This window comes from Grampus griseus, assembly GCF_964374135.1.
Source record: "Grampus griseus genome assembly, chromosome: 15".
Classification (NCBI taxonomy): domain Eukaryota; kingdom Metazoa; phylum Chordata; class Mammalia; order Artiodactyla; family Delphinidae; genus Grampus; species Grampus griseus.
The window spans coordinates 20,337,777-20,357,445 of NC_139009.1; the positions used below are offsets into that span (position 1 = coordinate 20,337,777).

The 19,669-nt window shown below is 54.6% G+C and overlaps 1 protein-coding gene across 1 annotated transcript in view; it reads left to right on the forward strand.

The window, feature by feature from the left end:
• The window catches only part of KCNK3 (potassium two pore domain channel subfamily K member 3), a gene marked incomplete at both ends in the record, with an annotated part of 36,292 nt that extends 18,318 nt beyond the window's left edge, over window positions 1-17,974 (forward strand). The window contains one exon of the mRNA XM_082672677.1: window positions 17,055-17,974. Coding sequence (XP_082528803.1) covers window positions 17,055-17,974 — 920 coding nt within the window. The remainder of the gene's footprint in view (window positions 1-17,054) is intronic.
• Between the last annotated feature and the right edge of the window lie 1,695 nt (window positions 17,975-19,669).

Below are 19,669 nucleotides of genomic sequence, written 5' to 3' on the forward strand. Positions count from 1 at the left end.
AGCGGGAGGCAGGCTTGGGGGATGCGTGTCTGCTTCCATGTCTCTATGTAAAGGGCAGTGTCCCAAGGATGGGGACAGCTGCTTGTGTCTCCACTGAAGATGGCTGAGAAGCAATGGCCTGAGCCTCATTTCATTCCACCTAAGGAGCATTTCCGACAGGGCCCAGGGTTGAGTGAAGTGTGCTTCCATGGAGAGGGGCGGAATCTTAGCCTCTGGTTGGGTCCAGGCCTGTGTGGAGGAAGAGCTGTGTTTGGTGGCTTCTTAGATCCCTGAGGGCCTGGAACTTGAAGGAAGAGTGGGGGGCCCAGAGGCCAAGTCCTGTAGGGAACTCCTCTCCTTTTATCGAAGGGCAGATTCTCCTGCTTCCTGAGTGTGTCCACCCTATAGCGCCCCTGGTTCTTGTACTCTCTGCCCTGGATGGTGGACAGGGTCATGCCAAGAGGCCACAGTGGGGGACATGTGGGGTATTGGAGTGAGTGAGTGTGTGTGTGTGTGTGTGCGTGTGCGTGTGTGCGCACGCCTGCATGTGTGAGTGGTAGGGGTGAGGACACCATGTCTACAGGCTGGCTCAGAGGGAGAGAAGGTCCTGGCAGCTGGCTTCAGGCTGAAGTCCCTGCTGCCTGGAGTCCCTCTCCCCCTGGGCACTGTGCCAACCTACACCATCTGAGCTCCTGAGCCCTGGGCAGGGTGTTGAGCCTAAGAAAAACCTCCTTCACATCTCCTGGCATCTGCTCCCAAATTCCCTGCCAGCCCAGAGCTGTCTGGGCCACCAGCCATGACCAGCAAGGAGAGTGGGAAGCAGGTGATGGAGACAGAGCCCACGGGGGCCACGCTGCCAAAGCCCAAGGCCTCCCTGCCAAACCCAACCTGTGCTTCCAAACCAGCTTCACGCATCCGCTGGGAATCCGCCACAGACACCGGGCAAGGCGGGCCAGTGCGAGAGGCACCCACCTCCACGCAAAACTTAATACCTGGCAGAGAGTGGCAGGGACAGAAGAAGGTACGGTTCTCCCAACTGGGAGACAGGGGAGGGTGCCCCAAAAGAGGCAGCCCTGGAGCTGCCCCTCGGAGGAGGAGGGAAGAGAGGAGGGAGGGAACTCCAAGCAGCCCAGCAACATGAGGAAGCGCTCAGAGGTGAGGCGCAGAGGGGACTGGAAGTATTGGGGGAGCCAGGAGAGAGCAGGCCAGGTTGGGGGTGCATGAGGTTGTGCACAGCCTACGTGCTGGGCCAGGAAACCCCTAGAATGTATAGTGTGCATTTGGGGAACTAAGGAAGGCTTCTGAGTGGTGAGTGGCAGCTCAGAGCTGTGCTTTAAAACATAATGTTAACCACAGCTCCCACCTCCTGAGACCTTCCACATGCCAGGCCTTGTACTAGGTACTTTGCACACTGTATTTCTAACCCCAAAGTCACCCAGCTACCTAATAAGAGAGGGGATCAGAGAGGCAGTGTGGGTTATGGGAGAAGCAGCAGGCCTGCGATCAGGAGGCCTGGGTACCAGGTCCCACTCTGGGTGAGACACCAACCTTTCCAGGTTTCAGTGTCCCCAGCCATCGGATGGAGACCGCCCCTGCCCAGGGGCCACATAGGGCTGCTGTGTGGATTCAGCAGGAATGCCCCTAACACTATAGTGTGCAGTGCCCTTATGCGTCTCCCCAGACTCATCCAGGGCCCTTCTGCTGCGCTGCTCACTTTGCCAGACACACCTGGGACACAGTGCTTGGGAGCCTGGCTTCTCCTTCTGGAGCGGCTGGAGCTTAGCCAGGGTACCGTGCCGCCTTGGACCTGTGTGAGTAAAAGGGGACTTCTGAAAGGAAACAGCACCACTTAGCTGGTGTCAAAGACTCGCAGTCAGAAGCCCAGGCCTCTCTCTCCGTCTCTCTCAGGCCACACCATCCCTGTCTCTGCTGTTCCTGTTCACTCTGGCTTCTCTTCCCCAATAACCCCAACTTGCATGTGGCTTTGGTTCACCCTGGTCTCAGTTAGGACCCAATTCTTTGTAACCCTGCAGCTCAGCTCCCCAAAACTACCCAGCCGCTCAGCCCTCATCACAACCCCTGGGAGAGACAACCTGACTGGTCCAGCCAGCTGATAGTTCGGGTCCTCTTAGATCAGGTATGCATCCCTAGTCCAATCCGTAGTGCAGGGCCACATGGTACAAAGGTGCTACCTGGGCCCATCCTTAACTAGGGTTGTTGCAGGACAGCTCCGAAGAGGCGGGAAGGGGGTAGCCACACCAGACATGTCCACCGCAGACAGCCTCCCTGGGGGCCCTGGGCCCCTGCCCCCCAGCTCTCCTCTCCTCACCTCCTGCTCTGTCTGGCTCCGGACCTGACTGATACATCCAGGAATCTCTAAAGAGAACCTCCAGGGAGCTGTTCCCTGGGACAGAAAGGACTGGCCTTTCAACTTCTGGGTTCATTAGGCTGGCGGAAAGCAGGGGAGGGGCTCAGAAGAGAGGGTCCTTGGCAGGATGCCATCGGGATGGATGCAGAGCCCTACGCCTCTAAGACCCAGATCCTACCCTGAGGGGCTTCCGGTGGTCTTAGGATGATGACCAGCGGGACACATTTTCCATGTTCTATTCGCAAAGTGAAGGGTCCCAGGGACACTTGAAAGTGCCTGGACTTCGAAGGCGAAAAGATCTAGGTTGAATCCCAGCTTTTCCAATTTTTATCTGCATGACCTTGGACAAGTAGTATTTAACCTGAGCCTTAGTTTCCTCATCAAAATGGAGTTAATAATGCCCACCTTGAAAATCAGGGTGAGAGTTGGAGAAGATTGCTGCAAGGGGGGCTGAGTTCCTGATACCGTTCCAGTTATTAGTAGGTGCACTAGGAACAGCGAAGGCACAGGCTCTGTTCTGGCCTGTGACTGTCCCCTCTTTCTCTCCCCTTCCTTCCTCTTACACTCCATCCCCTCCCGGTCCCCACCTGCCACCCCAGACCCAGCTACACAGAGGGGAGGCCAGGAGGCGAGTCCCCACTCAGGGGACCAGACCTGGACCCTGACCGTCTCTCAAAAGCCTTGTCCAGGGCCCAGCCCCACCCCGGGCCAGCCGCCCCCAACCTCCACTCTGCACAGGCAGACTTGACTAAAAGGAGGTTTGCTCACAGAGGCATCACTGTGCATAAGGTGGTGGGTAAATATGCCAGGCAGCGTCTGCCAAGAGGCCAAGTGAGTGGCAGAGGTGGATGCTGTGTGCAGAGCTGAGAGAAGGGGATGCTTGTGGCCCAGAACAGGAAGACAGCTTCCTGGGAGAAGGCAATGGGGATGGGGTGGGAACACAGCAGCCAGCCACACATCACCAGAGGCTGTGAGTGTTTTAAAAAGGAAGGCAGGGGGGCTTCCCTGGTGGCGCAGTGGTTGAGAGTCCGCCTGCCGATGCAGGGGACACGGGTTCGTGCCCTGGTCTGGGAAGATCCCACATGCCGCGGAGCGGCTGGGCCCGTGAGCTATGGCCGCTGAGCCTGCGTGTCCGGAGCCTGTGCTCCGCAGCGGGAGAGGCCACAACAGTGAGAGGCCCGCGTACCGCTAAAAAAAAAAAAAAAAGTAAATGGTAGAATATGGAGGAGGAGGAGGAAGAAAAGAAGAGGAGATGGAAAAGGAAGAAGAAGGAGAAGGAGGAGAAGAAGATGAAAGAGGAGGAGAAGGAGGAAGAAGGAAGAGAGAGAAAGTACGGCCTCAGACACTGACCCTCAGACACTGATCCAATTTCTAGTGACAAGCAGGGCCAAGCAGCTCTGTGCAGCAGCCAGGGGTTCACACCACCCTGAGCAATGCTTCCCCATATCCAGGGGCCTCTTCAGAGGCCCTGCTCCCGGCCACAGGAGCACTGGCAACACTGCTGTGCCTTCTGACTCCTGGCTTCCGGGTGCCTGCAGTCCCACCATCACAGAAGGGCCCCTTTGACATAGACTCCCCACATCCAGCGATAACTCTTCACTTCAGGGACAGTCTTCTCTCACCTGCCCACTGGCTTGTCTCTGTTCCCAGAGGGCAGGACTGAGCCAGCCCCGTCTTCACATCCTCTCCCAGCGCTCAGCTTGGTGCCTGGCACAAAGTAGTAGGTGCTTGAGAAATATCTGTTCAATTAATTAATCAAGGGCAGCTAAGAGGGAGTAAAGCCATTTTTGCTTTGATGATTTTCCAGCTGATTTTTCAAGACCAGCCAAGTGCTGCAGCCTCCCTGGGGCCCCTCCTGCCCACTCAGCCTCCCCAGATGCCCCCTGTTAGCTGTTTCCAGGGCTGGCTCCGAGCTCTCCCACCACCTCCTGCCTGGCTGGAGCCGGTGGAGGGCGTCTTCTGGGGAGACCCATCACACTCTTGGGTCTGGCCTCTTGGGAGAAGGGCTGGAAAGAGGAAGCATCTTAGCTGGGGAAAGCACGTGCTTGACAGACAGGGAGCAAGCTGCCATGACTTTTCCAGAACGACCTTAAGAGGAGCGATTCATGAAGGTCCCACTTAGATGGGCCACGGACCCAGATCCCTGACCCCAGCCCAGAGACCCCGGAGACCACCGGGATGTGGAAGAAAGAGAGCAGGACTCGCCCTGGCTCTGCCACACACCTGTGTGGCCTTGTCACCCAGCCACTCAGCTCAGTCTCCTCGGCTCAAAACCAAGGCACCTGCCTTCCAGATGCAGCATCTAATCAACTAATACGGGTTAGGCTGCACGAGGCAGCAGGTCTGAATCTGTACCCTGACTCAGCCACTCACTGGCTGTGGGGTCTTGAATGAGTTAGGGAAACTTTCTGTGCCTCGGTTTTCTCATAGGCAAAGTGGGGATAATATCTACCCCATAAAGTTTTTGTGAAGATTAAATGAAATAATGTAAAGCACTGAATACAGTCCCTGGTGCACAGATGCTCCACAAATGTGAGCTTTATGATCAACTACTATTACTACTGCTGCTACTACATCACCACTATCACCATTACCATTAGCTCTACTGGGTGACAGGCACTGAGCGCCTGAGAAATACAAGACGCCATCCCTGTCCTCAGAGTCCAGAAGGAGACTGAGAGGACAAAATTAGACGAAAAGCAGGAGGAGGTGGACGAGGAACCGGCAGAGGAGGGAAGGAGAAGGAAAGAAGGAAGAAGGAAGCAGTTAAAGAAGCAAAAAGGAGTGAAAGCTCAAAGGCTCCAGAGACTGGTCCCTAGGGCTAGATGGGGGCGGGGCTAGGGGCCCCTTTAGCGCTCAGCAGTCAGAAGGGAGAACCTGGGGACCAACAAGACTTCAGGCAGGGACGTGTGGCCATCTCCTGCTTGACTCTCTGAGGCCTCCTGCGCTGGGAGGCTGTGTGGGGGGTGAGGTGGGAGGACAATTTTGTCTCTGAAGAGTCAGCTCTGGCTGCCCCTCTACTTCAGCGGGACCAGCCCATCTCCAACCCTCCCCCTTCCCATGACAGCCCAAGGGTTCTCACCCTATGCACAGCCTCTGCTCAGTGCTGACTAGGACAGCTCTGCAAAGGGCCCCAGCATCTGTGGGCCTAACACACACCTGGAGGCTCAGGGCCATTGCTTTGGGGACCCAACTATCCCACCAAGATGACTGCTTTCTTCATTGTTTGTAGGGGAGGGAACGTGGCCCCTCTGTAAGCCCAGAATCCTAGAATGTCACAGGACCTCAAGAACATCTCCTCCACCTCCCAGAAGAGGAACCCCAAGCCCAGAGAAGGGCAGGGTCCTACCTGTGACCATACAGCGGCACAGCTGGAAGCAGACCCCCGGTCTTCTGACTTCCATCCGGCCCTGGAGAGTCCTGAGGCGACCAAGTACAATGGAAAGAGAAGAGCCTTTGAATTTCAAGTTTGATTCTAGCATTTATGGCCTGAGATAAAACACTTTACCTCACTAAGCCTCAGTTTCCACACCCGTAAAACAGAAAATAATAATAGTAAATACCTCCTCTAGGGATTGCTGTGCGAGCTCAAACAATAGAATGCATAGAAGTTGCTTTGTAAATGACAAAGGGCTGCTTAAGTGCAACACAGAAATAGTTATTATTCTAGAACTTAGAGCACTACGTATATTAAGAACTCAAAAAATGTCTGCTGGTTGAATGGATGAATGTTTGTGGACTGGTGAGTGATGAGCAAAGGGCTCCTGATTTGCTCATCACTGCTCAAAGGGAGCACTGATTTGTTTAGGTGGGTGGGATCAAGGAAGGCTTTGCAGAGCTGGTGACTTGTGAAATGGAATTTGATGGAGGAGTAGAAGCCCATCAGGGACAAAAAAAGAGCATGAACAGTGTTCAGAAATGGGAAAATGCAGCCATGCCTCCAAAGAGCTGTGGATACCAATTCCACGTGCAGGTTTGGGCTCCAGCCCCTGCTCAGAACTCACCCCTAGCCTCAGGGCCTGTGCGTGGTATGGGGAACAGGGGGAGCCAGCAATTTATTAAATCCTAAAATATAACTTGTCTGAGAAGAAATAACCTTCTAATCTAACTTCCCATGTGATAGGTAAGAAAACAGAGGCTCAGGAGCTGACATGCCTTAACAAAGACCCTACAGCAGGCTCAGCAAACTAGAGCCTGTGAGCGGAATTGGCCCACCGCCTGCTTTTGTAAATAAAGTTTTTTTGGAACATAGCCACGCCCATTCATTTACATATTGTCTAGGGCTGCTTTCTTGAGACAATGGCAGAGCTGAGTGGTTGCAGGAGACCATAAGGTCTGTCAAGCCTAAAATATTTGCTATCTGGCCATTTACAGGAAAAAGTTCAACAAGTCCTGTCCTACAGCAAGGTAGTGGCAGAAGGAGGATGGGAGCCAGGCCCCCGACTCCTGGTTGGGTGTTCTTTAACTCCGTGCGTGCGTACCCTACCCTCTGGGGTCCACCTCGCCGCATGTAACACTGCCTGCAGGATGCGATTTCAGGCAGCCAGGCTCTGGGCAGGCTCAGCTCCAGGACACATGGTGCAGCCAACAGGGAACACCCAGGCTGGCCACTGTTGCCCCCATGACCCAACAAGGCTTCCTGTTGGGAGCAGTTCAGTCCCTTTTGGGGGGAGTCTGACAAGGAGATGCCAACATGTGCCTGCTTCTCCTCCGTGGGCAAAACAGGAAAAGCCAGAGAGTGTAAGTGTAGGACTCAGGCCAGCCAGATGCCAGACTTACAGACACAGCCTTTCAAGAAGCACAAGGGTGGGGGTGGGGGAACTGGCATCCCAGCCATCTGCTGAGGTGGCCAAGTCCACTTTCAATTGTGCTGTAGAATTCCTTTCTCAATGCCAGACTGTCCCTGGTGGATTCATTTAATTAAAACCCCACCAGATCCAATCTGTTACAAGTTCTAAGCTCACACATGTTCTATCCAGCTAGTCATAGGATACAGACAGGCCACAGGCCTGGGCCATGGCCACCTGCTGCAGTGGCTGGGCTACAACAGACCTCACAGCCCCCAGGTCAGTACCCTCCCGGGTTCACCCAGTGAAGCTGCCCCGTGTTGTGTGAGACACTGCCCGTTCTGAGCCTCGTGCTCTGTCCATCCTCCCTGGCTCCATCCCATTCAACCCTCAGGCTCATCCTTGATGACTCCTTTCCTTGATTCACTCATTCAGCAGAGATTTGTTAAGCACGAGTTACGTGCCGAGCACTCCTAAGAGTGAGGAATCTGGTAGTAACAAAAGAGACAAAAATCTCTGCCCTCGTGGGCCTTACAGTTTAAATCCACAAACACGAGAGCATCTCACACACTGTATCTACGCTTCCCCTTCTCCCCTCTCCTTTCCTTTCCTCCTCTTTCCTCCCTTCCTCCCCTCCCCTCTCCCCTCCTGAACCTACTTTAGGCCTGAGCACTTGACAATGGGACCATGCAGAGGCCCCCTGCCTGGCATCTCCCACTGCCATCCCCACCCCTACACATAGGGATGCCAGGAAAATCCATCTCCATACCTCTTTGGCGTGTACCTCCCCTGCTCAGAAGCTGTCAATGGTTCCTCACTGTCTTCAAGTTAAGATTTGGATTCCTGCACCTCCCCTTCCAAGCTCTTCCCATTTTAGCCCTTGCTCACCATACGAACCTTCACTACTTTCTGCTCCAAATAACCCGGAACTTTTGTTGTTAGGTTTATAATATTCATATTAGGTTTATTCCTATTCCTATAGGTTTAAACCTATTCATAAATAGGTTTATAATATTTATAATTCATTTCTTTATACTTAGTAATAGATTTTTGTAGAAAATATAGAATCTATAAAAGAAAATTAAAAGTAATCATGAGCCCATGATTCAAAGATAAACTCTTAGGAGGTTTTTAGTATATTTCCTTCCAGCTTCTCTTTCTATGTGTGTGTATGTGTGTGTGTATAGCTGCATTTTTCATATTTGTATATTTACTGTGGGATCCCATTACACATAAAGGGTTGTATCCTACCATTTGTACTTAACCTTCGATGGTGGTTTTCTATGTAATTAAGAGACTCCTAAGAACAGCACTTTAATGGCTACCCAATATTCCCCCACATAAATATACCTTAATATGTTTAACCAAACCCTATTGGCGAACATTTGGACTGTTTGCAATTTTTCACAATGAAAATGCTGCTATAAACATCCTTGTTCATAAATCTTTGTTCCGATCTCTGGTTATTTTCCCGGGAGAGATTCCTAGAAGTGGCATTGCAGGGTCACGGGCAGACACATTTTCTAGGCTCTTGAGGCATATCGCGTAGCTGCCTTCCTGAGAGAGTCTGCCCGTCCCCCTCCGCCCCTCATTTGTGCGCATGCCCGTTGGCCTGGAGTTAATTTCCTCTGCCCCTAACATGCCACGTGTCTTCCTAGCATTGTGTCTTTGTTTCAACAGCTCCCCTCCGTCAGAACCCTGCATTCCCCACCCATCCTTTAGAGCTCGGGGCAAATACCGCCTCCTCCACGTATCCAAACTGAAGTTCTCCACCACTAGCCCTTCCTCAGGTCCTGTCTTAAATTCTTCCTAAAACTTTTCCTACCTTTGCCTAGCATCTTAATAATTTGTGTAATAACAACCTCTTCTTTGGGCGGGGCATTGAAGTTTTCAAAGTGCTTCCACTGAGATGTTTCATCTGATTCCCTTTCACATGGAAAGTGTTTTGTGGTCAAGGACTGTGGTTTGATCATCTGGGTCTGCTTCCCCTGGCCCCATCACCCACCTCAAGTCTAGCCCAACCTCAAGCTAGCCCTTAATTTACTGGAAGTTTACGACAGCCTTCACTATTCCTAGTCCTACCAGAACAGATTTCAGAGGGCTCCGCTCTGCAGCGAGGACTGAGCTAGATCAGAACGCCCTGGATTTCAGTCCTGGCTCTGTCCCTGCCCCTCTCTGGGCTTCAGTTTACCCATCTATAAAATGAACGAGTTGAACTACATAGTCTCCCATACTCCAGGATAGATGGCTCCCGCGGCCCCTGGCCCCAGGCACCCAGAGCAGCCCTGGGGTGCCTGCGAGGGCCCCTGTGCAAAGCCAGCCTCTGGGATAGGCCAGAGGGAGCTGGCCAGGGAGGCAGGCCTGGCTCCAGGCCAGGCTGTGTCTGCAAACACTGACCTTGGCTGCCGCGGGGATTTTCCATGACACCAGCACCACCCCCCTCAGCTCCCCCTAATCCCATGTGGGCCTGGGGAGGGCAGAGGAGGGGGGCTGTCCTACATCAGAGAACCCTGAACCGGAGTTATAGGGGCACCTGCGGATGGAAGAGAGCTAAAAGAGAGACAGAGGAGAGGGCAGTGGGCCGCCACGTGGGAAGCTGGGGAGGAAGGCAGGGGGAGGGGGACGACCATGGTGGGGAGTGGGGACAAGAGCTGGAAGAGGAGCCAGGAGGATGGGAAGAGAGGATCTGGAGAGGGGCAGGGCCGGGGGGGGGGGGGCGGTGCTGTGCCTCCGAGCTGTCCTTCCCAGGCGCTCTGGCCTGGAGGGGGACAAACTCCAGACCCAGTTTTGCACACTGGTCCCTCCTGCCAACCCAGGTCCTTGAGGCCCCAGTGGTTTCCCAGGCCTAGCTCAGGCCTTGGCCAGGACCGGGGACAGCAAGGGATTCCTTCTGGGCCCTAAGGCTGATTTCATTTTGCAGAGTCCTGGGGGCCACAGGGAGGGCAGGAGCTATGAGTCACAAAGGGCCCTCCTCTTATTCCCCACCCCACCCCCACCCCACCCCTGCTGCCGCCGACTGCTGGGTGTCTAGGGGAAGTTTCTCTCATCCACATCTCATACTTCTGGGCTGTCTGGGCTGAACAGCGTTATCTGAGCAGCTGCACCCACCCGGCCTTGTGCCGGACACAGGGGACTTGCAGGCCCTCCGGGGGCTCAGAGCCCTGCAGAGCTCCTCTGCAGAAATCCAGGCCTGAGCGCGAGGCAGAGGGAGAGGTCCCTGCAGCTTTGGGGAGGTGCTCCAAGGTTCTTGGAAAAGGCAAGGTCTGAGCTGGATCCTGCAGGATGGAAGGAGAGGGCCTGCGCTCCCCTCCCCATCTCCACCAAGCTGGGCAGCCTCTTTCTTCCCTCCCTCCCAGGGCCTGGGCCAGCTTCCTTCCGCCTCGTCTCCTTTAACACACCAATTAGGTCCCTGCGGAGCCTCCGGTCCTACTTCCTGGCTTCTCACTGCTGCCACCTCCAGATCAAGGGGGCGGCTCCCTGTCTGTGCCTCAGGGTCCTCCGTGGACCTTTCTGAGGTGCCCTCTGCAGGCCCAGCAGGAGAGCTCAGCCTCCTCTGGGGGTGCCTATGTCTCACAGCCAGTCCCCTGGAGCCGCCCCATCTCCCTCAAACCCCGAGTCCTCTCCGGCTGCCCCACCAGACCCAGACAGCATGCTGAGGTCACACCCCCTCCCCAGGTGCAGCTTTGCATCAGCCCAGCTTGGTCCAGAGCGCACAGCCTCTGGGTACCTCTGGCCACGGGTCACCTCATCCATCTTCTCTCAGGGCAAACATTAGCCCAGCCAGGGCCATATTTACATTAGATAACTAGGTCTGCAGGGAAACCAAGAAACAGGTTGCAGCTAGGCATTGCCAAGGGCTGTGTGTTTCTAATCTACGGAAGGGCTGGGCCAACCAGAGACGGGACACCAGAGAATCTCAAAGTCAGAGACCGGGAAGAAGGACTTTAGAGTTCTTGTTGCTACAGAGGAGCGTTTCCCAAACTGTGCTCCAGGGAACACTTGTCCAGCAATATGCACTGTGAGAGAAGTGTTCCAAGGTCATACTAGCAGGAAAATTTAAGCACATTCTCCCAACTTCAACTGACCTTGCTCTTGAACACGTCTGTGGCTCTGATGAAGCCTCCACTTAAATCAGATGACAACAAATGCAGTTGAATTCAGCATTCCTGCAATTTCATTTAACCAAGCAACACTTTTCTCATCCAACAGTTATTAATAGTACATGAAATTGGTATTCCAGGAAATTACCTTTGGGAAACACTGATCTCAGAATGTCAGTGCTGAAAGGAACTTTAAAGACCATCTAATTTTGATGTTCCCCCAAATATTCATACTAATGATTAATATTTATTGATCCCAACATCCTAAGCATTTTAAGTCAACTAACTCGTCAAATCCCCAGAGCCACTCGATGAGGTAAGTGCATCATTATTCCCATTTTACAGATGAGGAAACTGAGGCGCTTAGAAGATTAAGTAACCTGGCCAAAGCTGAAAGCTGTTTGACTCTAGAGTCTGTTCTCACCTATACCACTAAACTGCAGAGATCCCCGTGGAAAGTAGAAGTATCCATTTTCAGTATTTCAAAAGCATAATAATAAAGTTCAGTCTCCGAATCAGTTATCCCATGCTAATCAGAAGTTCTGACTGGGAAATGAGTTCCTAATTAATTTTGATGGGAAAATAATTCATTTTTTCACAATTATCTATGCAGTGCCTATTCTAGGTAGTAGCTACACTGTACTGATCAACATATTATACTTCATATGTAAAATATTTAAAAATTTAGACTGTATGAATGGGTGTGGGTGAACAAAAAAAACAAAAAAGGCATCCATAGCAGGGGGAAAAGGTGGGAACCCTTTATCTTGTCCTGTCTTTCCATGTCACAGATGAGGAAAATTGAGCCCCAGAGAGGAAAAGGGACTTGCCCAAGGCACAAGCTGGTTATGGTTAGGGCCAGGTCAGACCCCCAGATCTCCCGCTTCCTAGTCCCAAGCTCTTTCTTCCACCCAAGGCTGTGGTCAGCTTTCTAACTTTGTGGCCAGCTAGGCCAGGGGTAAGAGGTCAGGCACTCAAGCTGGCAGGTATGTGAGGTCAATGGGAACAGTCAGCTGAGTTCAATCCAGCCAAGGCCATGACCAAGGGCTCAGACTGATTATTTGTGCTTCGACCAGAAGGAAATAGTCCACAGAGAGAAAAAGTTCAGTAAGAGGGAGGGATGGCCCCCCAACCCTCTGCATCTCCCTGGAAGACAGAGCTTTGGCCAGTTTCTGAGGCCCTTGGTGATGTTGGGAGGAAAATAGAAGAACTAAGGCCCCGGGGCTCCCATCCCACCTAATTTTTCCTGCTGTCTCAAAATATTCATAATTAATATTTATGTCCAGCCATATAATTTTTAAATCTAGCCACTTGGCTTCCTCAGGTAAATTCTATGCTCCAGCCAGGTTTCTAGGCCATCTCCTAGCTGGGTTGCTCCCAAGCAGGGGCTGCTGGGCTCTGGTTGAATGAACAGGGCAACCTTGGTTATACTGAGCCATAGGGCAGAGGACAAAGCATTGAGTTTGGAAGGGAATATCCCAGGTTATAGTCCTGGCTCTTCCATTCACTAGCTGTGTGATCTTGAGCAGGTCACTCTCCCTCTCTGGGCCTCTGTCGCCTCATCTGTACAATATAAGGACTGGACCATATGGTCAGTAAGGACCTTTCTGGCTCTGAGCATATGGTGGATTCAGGAAGGGTAGCTGGGAGAAGAGGGGACAGGAACAGCCCCAGTCAGCTCTGAGAGGCAGGGTCGAGAGTCTCAGGGTCAGGGCGTGAGTTCTGGCTGGTCGGTCCATCACGTATTAGGAGGGAGGATCCTCAGAGAATCAGCCCCGGAGCGTAGCCTCTGTGTATGTCAGCAACACACAAGGACAGATGGAGCGCCTCATCCTGAGATGCGCAGGGCTGGACAGGAAGGAGAAAACGGGGACTCCCTTTGCCCCCTCTCCCTGGTAAAAACCAAGCCTGAGCACTGGGCAGGCGGCAGGCCTGCTGGCAGGCAGACAGGCCTTGCCAAACTCCCAGTTACTTCCCAGAAGTTCCAGGGCCCCCTGGGAGTGGCTCCACCCCAGCTGGCGCCCCTCCAAGCTGGGTGCCCACGTCAGCAGGTCCTCCCAGCTCCCTCGCCCTTTCACCCAGTGACAATAGAACAGGCGAAGGGGCGGGGGCATGCTGACCCTAGGCCCGATGCTTGGAGAAGCATCTGAATGCCTTGGCGTTGCACCCCTGTTGCCATTTCCGCCCCATCCAGCTCAGGGCAGTGGCTGAGACGAGGCTCCAAATGGACTGCTCTCCTCTCGGGTCTCAGTTTCCCATCCTGATCGCCTTCCTGGGTGATAAATTGGCTCTGAGGCATCAAAATGAGCGATGAGTCAGAAAGTCTAGTGGCCTTGGCCAACTCACGAGGCTCCTCCAGCTTTCATTATTCCAACTATAAAGTGGAGATAGTCATAATAACGACCTTGCAGCAAGTGTTGGAGAATTAAAGTTAAAAATGTATCTGAAGGATAAGATGTGCAGCCTCAGCGTGTGGTAGGAAGTGAGGGTGGGCCCTGGAGGGCACCAGACCCCAAAGGTGGGGCAACACTGCACAGGACAGTGGCCGTGGCGGAGCATGAGACTTGGGGCCGGGGGGCTCTGTGGGCAGCCCACAGCGGGTAGTGAGGCTGCCAGGCCGGCAGGCACTCGGTTTTCCTAAAGGATGGTGGACCGGGGGGCAGTTACAGCTTATGAACAGACACAGGTGAGGTGCAATGGTGGTGAGAGGGGGTCATTTTCCCTGACGCTGGGATGTAGTTGCCTGACCCCATCAGGGACTGCCTGCCGCTCAGGACTGCACTTTCAGGCCGACTTTCCCCTGTGAGTCCCCTCACTGCTCCTTCTGTCGTGAACTCCACAGGTTCCAAAGCACTTTTACGTCCAGTCTCTCCTTTACTCCTTTTTTTGTTTTTTTGTCTGCGCCATGCGGCTGGCAAGATCTTAGCTCCCTGACCAGGGATCAAACCTGGGGCCCTGGCAGTGGAAGTGTGGCGTCCTAGCCACTGGACCGCCAGGGAATTCCCTCTCCTTTACTTCTGACAGCAGCTCTGGCAGTGGTGGCCGGGGTGGGGATTAACAGCTGTAGCTCAACCCTGCAGAGTGCAGAGCAGACGAGAGAGGTCCAAAGAGGGGAACGGATTTGCCCAATGTCACACAGCCAGCCTGTGGTCAAGCCGGGGCTGGTCCATGCCTCCCTATCCCCGTTCAGCCGTGGCCACAGTGCTGTGCCCTCCCCCGCATCCTATGCTGCGCAGGCCTGGGGGACAGGGAAGGGCAGGATGATGAGCTGCTCTGACTCGGAGCCTGCCCAGCTGTCAAGGTGAGCTGTGGTCTGGCTGCTGTGGCCGAGCTGGCGGGCACAATCTGTTCTCACCCTGCTGGGGTGCAGACGGGCCAGGCATGGCAGCTCAAGAGCTCAGCTATCCAGGCCCCTGGCAAAAGGTGACACAGTCACCAGCTAGAGGCCACGGTCAGGGAGCAGGGGAGCCCATTCTAAGGGCGGCCCACAGCCTCACATACCCCGGCAGCAGTCCCCCGACCTCCCTGAGCTTTAAGATTCACATGGCTTTAGGCTGACAGAGATGCCAAGCTTACTGGAAATGAGCCGTCTGCCAGCCTAGGTGATCTCTTGGAAATGTGAGGGAAACCTGGCCCTGCATTGTGAGCTGTTACTGAGCTGTTACTGAGCGCTTCATATGTACCAGACTCCGTGCTAAGTGCTATACACATTATCTCACCTATTTCTCCCCAAAAGTCCTGTGATGCAGGTGCTACTTATGAGCCCCATTTTACAGATGTGGAAACTAAGGCTCAGAGAGGTTTTCTTTTTTAGAAAACACACAGTCCATGGCAGAGTCAGGATTTGAATTCAGATCCCATACCAAAGCAGACGGCATCCTGCCTTGCCATCAATTCAACAAACATATTTTGGGCATAGCCCATGGTCATGGCTGGCAGTGAGTGGGGGGGGTAGGGAGGAACATGACAAAGTCCAGCAGTGCCCACCCCCACCCACCCCAAGCTAGTACTTAGCGTACATATGTATTTACAGTTGGGGGACCTGAGTGACAGAGTAGGGGATGGTGGTAGTACTGGCCCTGGACTTCAAAGCTGAACATTCTCAGGGCCACTCAAAGCAGGGATCACTTCCAGCTGTGAGCAACCCAGGATGGCTGCAGAGAAGAAGCAGCATTTTTAAGTTTTTTGGTTTTTTTAATTTTTAAAAATTTATTTTATTTTTGGCTGCATTGGGTCTTTGTTGCTGGGCGCAGGTCTTCTCTAGTTGCGGCGAGCAGGGGCTACTCTTCGTTGCAGTGCTCGGCCTTCTCATTGCAGTGGTTTCTCTCGTTGCGGAGCACGGGCTCTAGGTGCTTGGGCTTCAGTAGTTGTGGCATGTGGGCTCAGTAGTGTGGCTCGTGGGCTCTAGAGCGCAGGCTCAGTAGTGGTGGCGCACAGGCTTAGCTGCTCCGCGGCATGTGGTATCTTCCTGGAACAGGGCTCAAACCCCTGGCCCCTGCATTAGCAGGCAGATTCTTAACCACTGTGCCACCAGGGAAGCACTCAGTTAAGTTTTGATAAGGCTTTAAAAGGTGGGAAAAATGGAAAGCATTACTTTATTATAATAATTCTGTTAATAAAGGTAATAAATATCTTAATAGCTCAGTGAAGGAAGCAGGGCCAGGACCAGCAGACATAATTTTACAAATGAGGCAACATGCTCAGAGAGGGGGAGTAATTTGCTTAAGGTCACACAGCCACTAGTGACAGGGCCAGACTTGTGCCTAGGGCTTCTGAGTTCCCATCTAGGGTCCTTTCCTCTCTAGGTCTCCAGGCAGAACTCTTGACTTAGGCCATGTGACAGTTGGCTCAGAGGGAGGCTTTGCCTCTGCCTGGCTCCTGGCTGGGTGAGGGCTGAGGGGCATGGCTGGGCGTGATAGGGTTGAGACTGTCTGACTGGTGATAGCAACACCTGGAAGGACAACCAGGGCCCTTGCTTTGACAAAGGCAATGCCACATCCCCATGAGGAGAGACCCTACATTGGGGCCAGGCATAGAGGATGATCCCAGGGCCCCACAGAGGGTTTGATGAGGACTCTGGAGCACTGATTCATGGGGGGAGGGCACTGTCTCCTTTCTCCTCCTCTGACACGGGTGGGCCAGCTGCCTCTGGGAGACTGGTGGGCCCCAGGGGCGAACTACCCCCATAAGCTTTGGCTGGAAGCAAGGAAATCATCAAGGACCCCCAGGGTCCCTCCCTTCACACTGAATCACAGGATGCAGGACTCATTCAGTCCAACCTCCACCCCTTATAGTCAAGGAAACCGAGGCCCAGAGAGGAGAAGGAACAAGTCCAAAGCCCACAGACACTAAACTAGAATCCAGGTATCCCAACTGACTTACCAGTACTGTTTCACGCTATCCACGCTGCCTCTAGACTAAGTTCCCAACAGCAGCACGAGTCAGCTCCTATTCTGGGTAGAGAAAATGGTCGGGTCTTTGAAGCCAAACAGACTCTAATTCAAACGCACGTTGCTCTGCCTCCAAACAGTGTGACCCCGGAAAAGTCACTTAACCCTCCCTGCTTCCTCTTTCCTTCCTACCTACCCCCTGGAGTGGTCATGATAGTAAATGAGAAATCATCAGCAAGGAACTAGCACAGTGCCTAGGGACAAGGATGCACCCATAACGGTGAGTCGCCTTCTCTTTGGCCAAAGGAAAAAGAGGCCAGACTCTGCGAGGCTGGGGAAGGAGAGGGGAGAGTAGGGGGAAGGGAGGCAGGTTTCTGGAAGGGCAGCCCCTTAGCACGTGTTTGATCTCCTCTTCCCCTTTTTCCCCCAGGCTACGGCCACGCAGCGCCCAGCACCGACGGCGGCAAGGTGTTCTGCATGTTCTACGCGCTGCTGGGCATCCCGCTCACGCTGGTCATGTTCCAGAGCCTGGGCGAGCGCATCAACACCTTCGTCAAGTACCTGCTGCACCGCGCCAAGAGGGGGCTGGGCATGCGGCGCGCGGACGTGTCCATGGCCAACATGGTGCTCATCGGCTTCTTCTCGTGCATAAGCACGCTGTGCATCGGCGCCGCGGCCTTCTCCTACTACGAGCACTGGACCTTCTTCCAGGCCTACTACTACTGCTTCATCACGCTCACCACTATCGGCTTCGGCGACTACGTGGCGCTGCAGAAGGACCAGGCGCTGCAGACGCAGCCGCAGTACGTGGCCTTCAGCTTCGTCTACATCCTCACGGGCCTCACGGTCATCGGCGCCTTCCTCAACCTCGTGGTGCTGCGCTTCATGACCATGAACGCCGAGGACGAGAAGCGCGACGCCGAGCACCGCGCGCTGCTCACGCGCAACGGGCAGGCGGGCGGCGGCGCCGGCGGCGCGGGCGGCAGTGCGCACACCACGGACACCGCCTCGTCCACGGCTGCGGCAGGCGGCGGCGGCGGCGGCGGCGGCTTCCGCAACGTCTACGCCGAGGTGCTGCACTTCCAGTCCATGTGCTCGTGCCTCTGGTACAAGAGCCGCGAGAAGCTGCAGTACTCCATCCCCATGATCATCCCGCGGGACCTCTCCACGTCCGACACGTGCGTCGAGCAGAGCCACTCGTCGCCGGGAGGGGGCGGCCGCTACAGCGACACGCCCTCGCACCGCTGCCTCTGCAGCGGGGCGCAGCGCTCCGCCATCAGCTCCGTGTCCACGGGCCTGCACAGCCTGTCCACCTTCCGCAGCCTCATGAAGCGCAGGAGCTCCGTGTGAACGCCTTGCGGGGCCTGGAGCACCTGGGAGCGCGGGCGGGGCGGGGGGCTCCTGCCCGGAGGAGCAGCCGGGTCGGCGAAGAGACCGCCCCAGCCGCCTTTGGCGCCCCTACACCCCTTACCACCCTCCCCCCGCCCCCCATCTCCGACTGTGCCTGCTTGCACCAGCCGGCAGGAGCCGGGGCTCTGAGGACCCCTGGAGCCCGCATCTGCGCCCTGCAAATTCCGAGAAATGTGAAACTTTGGGGGGGGGGGTGGTCGGGGAGGGAAGGCAGAAGCTGGGAGCCTCCCATCCCTTTGGAAAAATAAGGAGCTCTCCAGTTCGCAGAGGCCCTGCTGGTAACCAGACCATCACCCCTCCCCCTGTCCCTTACGGAGGGAACTTCGTGTTCCGTGTAAGTTTGCATCTCTATTTATACCTCTGTCCTGCCAGGTCTCCCACGTTCCCTTGGCTCCAAAAGTCAGGGTGTCTTTGTCGAGGTCACCCCACACAGTCCCACTCCCCTTCCTCATCCCCAGCTGTGTCTCCCAGTCTCCCACTACCTTTTGTGTTGTTTTGCATGGCTTTGCAGTTATGGAGGAAATGGAAACCCAGCAGTCCCTAAAGCTAGTCCCCAGAGGGCAGGCAGATGGAAGCAAGGACAGGCAGGCTGCAGAAGGGGTGGAGAAGGGAAGGGGGAGGCAGGGGTCAAACAGTCTGCAGGGTGGTCCCCTTGGTAGGTGAGAGCTAACTGGCCTCCAGTCACATCCTCATGTGGGGCCAGAGGGAGTCCAGCCTTCCAGACACTGCCCTTGAAATCAAACAGAAAACTTCCTCCTTGCCATCACTGGCCGCTGCTGCTAATAACCGACTCTTAGATCCGTGAAATGAGTTTGAAAACCCCGTCCTGACTACCCATTCGTTTGATTCTCACCACACCCCAGTTAGGTCACCAGGGCAGGAGTTGTCATGCCCATTTTACAGATGACACTGAGACCCAGACAGGTGACATGACTTGCCCAAGGTGACACAGGTAGCAAAAGGCAGAGGGGAGCAAGAACCAGGCTGTTTGTTCTGAGCCTAAGTGCTCTTTCTTTCGACTCCTCTTCCTGCTCTTTGAAAGCAAAGTTCCCAGCCTGCACACCCTGGCGTTGTGTGGGCAACTGGGCCTTAGACCAGAACCAGAGCCCAGGACTGAGCCAGTGCTGGGCTCAGCCGCTCCTCTGCTTGGCCACGAGGCAGGGCTCTCAGTGGGCTGCTGAAGCAGGGTAGGACCACTCAGTCAATGAACTTCCTACTTACAAACAGGGGAGTCCTTAGGGCCAGATAAGCGGAGCTGGGGCTGACAGCAGAAAGGCCAGGAGCTGGAGCTCTAGGAGTTGGGGAATTGGGCAGAGCAGCCTAGAGAGCTGGCAGGCATATCCTCCTGGGACGTGAACCCTGACCCCACAACCACTGTTGGTGCCTGTGTCCCAAGTAGCTAGAGATAAGCCATAGCTGCAGCAAGGAACGCTCCTCCCAGGTGTACCCCCTGCCTACCCCACCTGCAACCCAGAAGCCCAGGTACAGAGCAGCAGTTGGAGGTGAGAGCCTGGGCTCCACGGTCAGGGCCCAGAGCTAGAGCTGGGACCATGACTCAGACAGCATCAAGGGATGGGTGAGGGGCCGCTCCCCCTCCAGCTGCCCCCTCTTACTGTTCCCGTGTCAGCTCCTTAA